The sequence below is a fragment of the Leptinotarsa decemlineata genome, unplaced genomic scaffold (genome assembly GCF_025532065.1).
Source record: "Leptinotarsa decemlineata unplaced genomic scaffold, Ldec_3_MD MMD2_P_RNA_scaffold_7, whole genome shotgun sequence".
Classification (NCBI taxonomy): domain Eukaryota; kingdom Metazoa; phylum Arthropoda; class Insecta; order Coleoptera; family Chrysomelidae; genus Leptinotarsa; species Leptinotarsa decemlineata.
Window position 1 is genome coordinate 4,921,257 of NW_027412534.1, and position 9,880 is coordinate 4,931,136.

The window sequence follows — 9,880 nt, forward strand, 5'->3', positions numbered from 1 at the left end:
GCTTCAAAAGAGATCCATGAGGGCAATATTAAGTTGTAATAAACGCACATCTGTGGAATACATGTTGGAAACACTGTCTCTTATGTCTGCTAAACAAAGCATAACACTAAATATGCTTATATTTATATTTAAAATTAAACACAATATGTTGCCAAATTATCTGAGTGATCAGTTGACCTACACAAGTAGTATTCATACACACTCCACTAGAAATAGAATAGGAAATTTTTATATCAACAGTGAACATATAGGTTGTGACTCGTTGTAAAGTTCTGGTCTGATTGCATTTAATAACCTGCCAAGTCATATAAAAAGCTGTGATTCATTAAATTTATTCAAAAGAAAATGTAGTGAATATATTTCAAGTAATTGTCATCAATAATTCGTCTTGTTTTTCAGTTTCGTGTCTTTAAAATGTGACTTGTCTCTAATTTTATATATATATATATATATATATATATATATATATATATATATATATATATATATATATATATATATATATAGTTTAGCAGTTCCTCTTTTATTAGTTATCTCTACCATTTGGTTTTCAAATTCTGTGGATACGTAGGCAACATCTCTTCTATCCTTCCATTTTCCGATCATTATACCATCTGAATACTGGGCTTTTGATTCCCCAACTTTTAGTTTACTTTTCAAAATTTCAACAGAACTACCTTTCCTATCACTGCGTAGAGTTCACAGATTGTTTTAAGGTTTATCAAGGTTCTAGCTAATTGGCAGCTATTGTAATAATTATCCATATAAATAGAATGTCCTTTGTTGAGGTAATCTTTTGCTATGTGCTGAACAACTTTTTGTTGTTCATAGATTTGTCCAGAAAAAGGTTTCTTCCGAGATAATATAGTTCCGTCACTTTTTCATTGAAATAATTAATAACTGGTCTAATTTTATACAGACGATCGTTTGATTCGGGTTGATTTGGTTCCGGATTCGTATAAGAATGCAAACTCCTGAGTATCACCAAAAATTTATCCCGGCTCATTTGATCCGAAAAACAATTGAAATTGAATAGCCGACTGGTCCTCCAATAGTCTTGGAGTTTGTTCAGTTTCACATTGCCCATATGATAAACCAAACCAATAAACTTCAGGAGCTCTTCTTCTTTTAGATCTTTCCAATTAGTTATCCTTGACCTTTCATTACCACCCCTTGACAAATACAAGTTTTCTGCATACTCATTCGTTTCTGTTATGATATTTTCAAAAAACCCATTATCAAGCATTCGATTGTTTTCAGTAAAAAGAAAATGTTTCATACTGGAACAAATATCTCGCCAACATTCTTTGTCAGTATTGAATGTTACCTGGTGTTCTTGGTCGATTGTTTCTTCTGCCGTATTATCTATGACAAACAGAAAACATCTTTATACAGTAAACAAAACAACAAAAACAAACGAAATAAATTAACCATAATTTTTCCTTTCACTTTCTGACTCAAGGTCATCATCAGAACTTAGCTCAAAAGTTTCATCTTCGTCATCTGAACAATCCACTAACTGTAACATTTCATCAACTGTTAGTTTATTTGGATCTCTTATTGTGACTTTACGTCTTTTAACACCTGAAGGACCTGCCAGATTATTGACTACTTCACTCATATTTAAATAAGCCATAGAAAGTTTCCAAATTCTCGAAATTATGAACCACCCCGAAATCTTCTTGAACAATACTATTCAAATGTGCGAACTGAAATACAACCACCTCTGTTTAGTGCGGACTGAATACTAACACATTTATTGAGAGAAACAGATGCGTCACTCGCACAAAGTAGAATGACCAGATGCCGCCAATTGGCACCATTCGCAGTAAATGTGTTGAAATCAAGCTATGCATTTTAGTGTTGACAAAAATACTTGTAAACTACACTGTTTTCGGTTTTAATGGCTTCTTTTATTTTGATACATTTGTAATATTTTTTATTAATTATGTCACTACTTACAGTAGCTTTAATACAGTCAGTGATTTTTTACCTCTCCTTCTGATGACAATGGCAGTAATAAAAAACTTATTGCATATAGAGTTGAATATTCAATATAAAATCAATTCTGTCATTAATACAAAGACAAATGCTGATTTTTATACAAAAAATTAGAGCAAATGTCAATTCTGGGGCTAGATCCAGCTAAACTAAGAACACTAAAAGGTTCCTCATGATGTATAGCACTGTAAACTGTTACTGCAGAAACAGGAATCTCACTTACAATATCCCCAACAAATGTCATCTGATAAAACACTTTGGATCGCCCACCTGCTAATATTTTTTCTTTATGGATTTCAGCCACATGGATGCCCCTGTCATCTATGGGAAATACTGTTGAATTCGTAAGAAATCTGTAGTGCCATAAAGATAAACGAGGACCTCCACCACAAAGCTGAAATAAAAGTGATAAACATAAATTCAAGTGAATTGAAAAGGAGAGATTATTTTTTGGGAAAAAAAGCTTTTTGGCTTTCTACTTCTTTATTTTTGTACAAAAAATGTGGGAAAGATAAGATAGCGTAATAACAAAAAAACGATAATTCCTCGCAGTAAAGAACAAAGAACAACATTTTGGATGTCATCTAGCATAAGCCAGTGACACAAATATTCATCATTATGGATAAAAACAATAAGCATTGGAACACATACCTAAAACATTAAAGGTAACAATAACAACAAGTTACAACAACAACAAGTAACAATAACAAAAGTCGCTTGTACCAACTTGAAAAGGTCCATAAAGAAGGACTTCGACTAGCAATAGGAGCATTCCGTACTAGTCCAAATCAAGCAATTTTCTGTGAGTCTGGCATCAGTTCATTAACCCATAGGAGAAGAAAACTTTTATTAAATTATGGAGTTAAAATATGGTCCCAACCAAGTCATCCTAATCTTTCGATCATTCACAATGAAGCACCAGCAAACAAATCAGTAGGAAAACGAGTAGCAGATGGTTTAGATTCTTTGGATATTGAGTTACCACCAATTTTTCCTTCCTCCTTCGGAGAAATACCCCCTTGGATGCTAGCTACGCCAAAATTTCATTTTGAATGTACTAGATTCGTGAAAGAAAATACCAATCGAATTCAATTTTTCCAACTATTCCATGAGATCATGAACATATATGAAAATAGTACCATAATATATACTGATGGGTCAAAAACTACAGAAGGAGTTGGATCAGCATTTTTTTGCAATGGAGAAACTCACCAATGGACATTGAACACAATAGCATCGATATTCACAGCTGAATTATACGCCATTCTCCAAGCATTGAGATTTATCGAGACATTGGAAAGAGGAACTTATTTGATTCTATCCCATTCTTGTAGTTCACTCAAAGCCATACAAAATAGTTACAAAACCGATCCTTTAATACAGATCATATCAAATGTAATCCACATTCTCCAGAACTCTGGCAAAAAAATAATTTTTTTTTGGATTCCTGGACACATAGGAATAGCCGGCAATGAACTTGCTGATACTGCTGCCCGCGATGCTACTGGACAAAATTATTTGAATGACATCCCAATTAGAACTGAAGACATAAAAACCTATATCAAAAATAAAATAAGAGACAAATGGAATCAAGAATGGAATGAGAGTAACCATAAATTGAAAATAATAAAAAACAAAGTTGACGAGATACTACCTTTTCCATCACAACAAAAAAGAGAACAGATTGCACTTACACGATTGAGAATTGGACATACTTATATTACATCTAGCTTCCTTTTGTGTGGCTCCAGACCCCCAATATGCGACACCTGCGACGTACAACTTACTGTAGAACATTTACTCCTAGTGTGTCCGATATATTCCCAAGCTAGAAACAATTGCTCCCTTCCTGACACACTGCAACAATGTCTTAGAAATGAAAAAAATTGCTTGAAAATAATACAATTTCTGAATGAAACAGGTCTAATGAAAAAGGTGTGAATCACATGTGATTCCGGTCTGAAATACACAAGGCTAATGACCTCTGTAGTCGATGCCTCAACTCAAAAAAAAATAATAACAAAAAAAAATATAAAATACTATCAAAACCACTGACACCTATTCATGAACCACTAGCAAATGCTATAAACAAAATAATACACCACCCAGAAAAACACCCAACTTCCTCACTGACGAGATAACATACAAAAAACCTTAAAACTAACAGACAAGACACAACTAACTATCGACATCATAATATGCCAACCCACACTTTACAAAATTATCACATCCATCATTACCCAAAAAATAGAGTTGCACCTCCACACACAACATCCAAACTGAAGAACAAGAAGGCTGCAGAAAGAAAGGTTACGGATGCAAAGAACAAGTGACCATGGAAACAGGCAGAAAAACAACATTGAAACTCATATATGTGCTATATTGACTACAACAAGGTTCCCGATTCAGTATCACACAGCTGGTTACAAATACTAGAAATATAAAAAATACCAAACATAAATCACACAGTTTTCAACCAACCCAATGAAAACATGGAGAATACAATCCACCTCACCACAAATGATCCAAACACAGATATCCACACATAAGAAATAAAAATACAGAGGCATCTTCCAGGGAGACACACTAAGAGCATTTTGGTTTTGCCTCTGTCTAAATCTTATATCAAAACTAACGAACATCACTTCATATGGTTTTTAAAGAAAAAACAGAAAAAGAAGAAAACACAGTATGAACCACCTCACTTATAAATCTATATGGAGCAACATGAATCCAAATGAAATACCTCATCAAAACAACAGAAAACGCCAGTCAAGTCGCAATGAAGTTCAGGATAGAAAAGTTCAGAATTATCCAAATAGAAAAAGGAAAATGGATAGAAACTGAAAACATACGAACAATAAACCACTAATATATAAACCAAAAATATATATGCAGCAACACGAAACGTACAAATAACAATGAAACACTAAACTGGACTATACAGAAATAAAAACACAACTTATTCAAAAATATATAACACCGGAACTATACTATAACAAAACTTACCTCTAGTAACATAATCAATAGTAATAAATCTCAAAACAGAAAAATAATCTGATTGCAAATATTACCCACAGCGACTTTAAGAAAACGAAGAAATCAAACTATACTAGGACACAATACTTTACACAGACGGAACAATAGCTAGCACACAACAGACCGAATAACCGAAAATCACATATCTCATAAACATAGCTATTTCAACAGACGCAAACATTAAACAGAAAGAACTAGAAAAAATATAAAAATACACACCTCTAGTTTTAGAGATGAAAGATATATGGAGACACCCACAGGAATTACACAACAATTGTTTACTATCAACCTACAAAAAATATACATCCTGCTCATCCATACACACACACAAACATACAAAAAGCAATAGTAATGAAAACTTGTAACATGATTTGTAAATTTTCAGTACCCCAACATAAAAAAATGACCCTTTCTTCCACTTGGATTTATACCGCAGAGGAAGCAAATACCAATGAGGACAATCCCCTGTGAAAAAATAATAATGTTAATAATAATAAATTGCAGTAAAAAGATTGATGAGGCTAAGAACGAACAGGGAAGCCACAAAAACTGAAGTTTTCAGCTTGTAGGTGGCTTATGGTATGAGTGTGGGCAATCACTCAATTCCAAATATTAAATTACCCAAAGTTCAAACTATGATCGCTTTTGAAATCATTATTCTCTTAGTATTTATTTCGATATAATGCTTCAGTTGTTAGGTCTAGATTTTTTTCTTTATAAGTGTTCAGCCAGGTTTCTTTTTATAGATCATTTCTCAATTTGATATAATAAATGTGGATTATTCAAGGATAAGGATTATTCTCACAAAGTTTCAGCTAAGTCTCGTTTGCCATCTTCTGGTGATATCTGAAGTTTTTCAGCTAGACTGATTAGTTCGAACTCTGTGACTCAATTTATAGGGATGGATGTTCCCATTTACCTGCATTGCTGCCACTACCTGTGTTTCCTTACTACCTGTTTTGGCCCTATCACCTGAGCTGCCTCTCCTGCTTCTGTTATTAAACCTGTATTGTCATGTGCTGAGTTTAGCTTTTGGGGTTGAGCGGTCTGTTTGATTGTATGAAGCGATAAAACGGATCTCCATGTTGTTGGTAATCTTTGCATATTATCCTTCTTGTTCTTATTATCAGGTCGTTTTTCAATTTTGATAGCCTCTCTGATTTTTCGTGAGTAAAAGTTTTCATTGCTTGCTAGTATTTTTGTGTTATCGAAATTAATGTTGTGTCTTGCCTGCAATACATGTTGGAAGAAGACTTTTCCCTTCACTGCAACACTGAATTTCTCAAATTTCTCAAAGATTTTATGATTCCGTTTATATGAGTGTCCCATCTCATATGTCATCAATAGTTACTTCCAGATATTAGAGTTCATTTTTAGCGTGTATTTTGATGCTTTGAGAAAAAGCTTTCATGCCTAGTGTTCGGAAATGGGGAAGGTTGTTCTTATAACTAGAAAAAGGTAGAAAGTTCGTTTTTTCATGGTTAATCCTACTTTAAAATATCTTTCTCACATTACTTATATTGAGACACTTGAAATTTCTTCTTGAAACTGATATTTGAAATGTTCAGTCCAATATTTGACAATGAATTGAATGATTTTTTTCAAAAAGAGACTTACCACATAATCATCATTGAAACTGATTGCTCCTATCCATTTACCAATCTCTGGACGAACTACCTTATCACATAAATTAGGCTCAATTTTATTAGAGATTTTGAAGCTTCGTAAGTCCCATATATTAACAATACCATCCTCTCCAGCAGAAAGTAAATCATTTCCACTGAAAAAGCATATAAATTCCCATAATTCCATTTATCTACAATATCTTCAACTAACCTATTTGTTAGACAGTGGATATAATCAGTATGTTTTGAAAGAGTCTTCTGTAGCTTCCTGGTCTCCAAGTCGAAAATGTAAATATTATTATCTCCACAGCCTACATAAATATGATTTAATTCATTGTTGAGTTGCAAAGCATTCACTTCCGTTCTCTCAAAAGCATCGTTCTGATTAGGAATGTCGATGGTCCAAACTGGATGTGGATTTTTTGAGGTCTTCACAGATTTCCAGGAGTAAGCGAAAATTTCTCCAACACTTCCAACTAACAAATGAGACTGATGGGTAAGTAAACAATTAATTTGAAAGCCTTTCTTGACCACGATTCTGTTCTTCGGAGTGAGGTCATCTTTGGTTGGAACTGATTCAGTTTGAACTATTTTTGAGAGACTAAAATATTGCATTGAATAAAATTTTAACTTAAATTCAAAAGTACTTACTGAAAAACTGCCAACGAGCCGTACTTATCGCCCACAACTAGATAGTTTCCACATGGGCTGAAAGTCTGTGATAGAATTGTATTGTAGAAGTCCTTGTGAACCATAACGTCTTAAATTTATCAAAATATGAAAGAGGTTTTAACAACAGTAACATCAATAACAACAACACCAAACACTGCTAACCTCAAATCTTAGACATTCAACGTTGCCATACCTACTCTCTCTCTCTCTCTATGATAGTGGTTTTTGCTTCCATTGAGGCGCATTAAGCCACCCACACCTACTCTTTATTCCAAATTAAAACCGAGTCTGTTCGTTTGTAACTTTTATCACCGGCTCACTACAAATTAAGACGAATATGTCACTATCGGGATATTCAATTGTATCGCGGCCAGTCTATTCATTTAATCTTATCAATTTTATTAACTCATAGCACGAGAAATTGAATTCATAGAAAATAATGTTTATATATTCAATAATAAAAAACGTTCACTTGATATTCTAACGTTTTCAATAGCTGAACAATCTCATTACTTCAATTTGCGCAGTCTGAAAAATACATATTTCTATGAAAAAAATCGTTCTTCGTGTTTTTTGGGCTTCATTTCAGCCACCTCCAATGACAAATAGAGTTTACTTACTGCAATCATTCAGACAATCAATTTCACTTTTTCAAGTTTATACCTACTTTGTCGAAATTGTAGTTGACTAGAAATTTCATGTTTCTTATATATTCCACTGTTTTTGGTGACTCAAGCGTTTGTTTCTGTTTGTGCTTCACTTCAGGTTCACATTGCGAGCTTTCAAACTATAATTATTATCTAACAATGCAGTAAGGCTCTTTTAGTTTTTAATCTTTCTTTAGAATTCTTTCAGGCATTTTGTTCAAATCGTGATTTTTTCCCTATAAAAATCCTAAGATTTTCATTTTCCCTGTTATAATTCAACAGTATTTCCCATGGCACAGCTTCATTATGGTTTATCCTTGAAACAGGTAAAACAATTTTTTGAATTGCTCAATTTTTTTTGCAGTCATATCGATAAATACTATCTTTCAAAATTATTTTATTGCTCACTGGGTGATTGAGCCGAGCATGGCCAACCAAAGTTATATTTTTTAAATTGAACATCTAGTCACAAACCAAAAGTAAGTAGTTAATGATCTCTGCAGAGACCACAAACCACTTTAAGTAGTTTGTGGCAGAGACCCCTACAGGTGGGCACAACGAAATACAAAAACGACTGTGACCTTGATCATTTGCGTGAAACGTCTATAAAGTAAGTAGTTTGTGCATCTAGTATATGAATATGCCAATGAACTTCATATTTTTTTAGCTCTCTAGGGAATTATTGTTTTTGAATATCCATTGCGGCATTGCCAAGTTATTCCAGAAAAAAATATTTCGCAGATAATATTTTTTTAATTCACCACCTGTAATTGGGTGTTTTTACATCTGTGGGAAATAAATATCAAACGTTTGTTTATCAGGTTTAGTCCAAGTTTTCAATTTTAAATAGACCTGTTTTTACTATTTTGGATGGATTCCGCTTGTGATGATAAACTGAAACAATCATACGACATGGACAATGGTTGTTCAACTTGCCGTAAATCATTCAGATAAAAAACCGGCCTCAAAATTCATCATGGAAAAATGTATAAAACGTCAATGTCAAATTCAGACAGGGGGCCAGTTAGGCCCCCCAGACGCACCCTGGCGTTGGATGCGATCGGGCGTCTTTCGCCAGAGAGTGCTCGCGTCGCACACCTGCCCCCGCCAACCTTGCCAAATCAATTGGGAATATAGCCCCGGAAGTGGCAGGTCGGGATCCTAAGCTCGGATACTAGTAACTCGGTCCATCCGGAGTCCTACACCTCGAACGTCTGCCTTGGTGCCCTCCAAGGCTAGATTCGTATTCTAGTGCCCGTTGGAAGGACCGCCAGCCGTGACACCTCGAACGCTTGTATCCGTACAGAAGCAGGCGAGGATCACGGAACAGCATAAGCCGTCCAGTGCCTCAGTAATGTGGCTGCGATGCACCCATGAATGGATCACCGCAACCCTATCCCGTTACTCGCTAGTGGAGCCGCTGCCCCTAAGAGGCCAACGCCAGTTGGAGATGAGGCTCGCTAGCCTCATCCCCCCTAGAACTCATGTTAGGAAAGTTCCCTCTACAACGTTTGATGAGTAACCTCGAGGACTCTTTCGAGCATCCTCTACCACACATCTTATGTCGAAGACGTCGCACCCATTACCCGTGTAGGAGCGGGATAGGGCGGTTCGCCAACAACTTTTGGGTGTACGCCGTGTGATCTGCACCGCATACCCTTATGTTACCTCGAAGGGCATTCATATTATGAAAGCTACCTTTCCAGCGTTGGATGAGTAACCGCCGAGGGCTCTTGCGAGACCCCTCTCCCACACATCTAGCTTGAAACCAGCCAATACCTATTGCCCGCAGGTGCGGGATTGGGTTGTTGGCCGATAACTTTATTGGGTGAGTGCCGTGTGGTCTGCACCGGGGCCTGTCAAACACCCGTAAGAGAGAGAGAAAGTGATTCACCC

The 9,880-nt window shown here is 35.4% G+C and overlaps 1 protein-coding gene across 2 annotated transcripts; it reads right to left on the reverse strand.

Annotated features, from left to right (window-relative positions):
* Nucleotides 1-1,884: 1,884 nt before the first annotated feature.
* thoc6 (THO complex subunit 6) lies at nucleotides 1,885-7,528 on the reverse strand. Of its 2 annotated transcripts, XM_074170253.1 has the most exons (5): nucleotides 7,317-7,528; nucleotides 6,877-7,266; nucleotides 6,658-6,820; nucleotides 5,429-5,505; nucleotides 2,179-2,395 (listed from the first exon to the last, which is right to left on the reverse strand). In XM_074170253.1, exons 1-5 carry the CDS (start codon nucleotides 7,418-7,420, stop codon nucleotides 2,323-2,325), a joined length of 807 nt encoding a protein of 268 aa, XP_074026354.1. In that variant the 5' UTR covers nucleotides 7,421-7,528; the 3' UTR covers nucleotides 2,179-2,322. The 2 variants fall into 2 exon arrangements, with proteins under 2 accessions (XP_023026027.1, XP_074026354.1); XM_023170259.2 differs by lacking the exon at nucleotides 5,429-5,505 and having other exon boundaries at nucleotides 1,885-2,395; nucleotides 7,317-7,525.
* Between the last annotated feature and the right edge of the window lie 2,352 nt (nucleotides 7,529-9,880).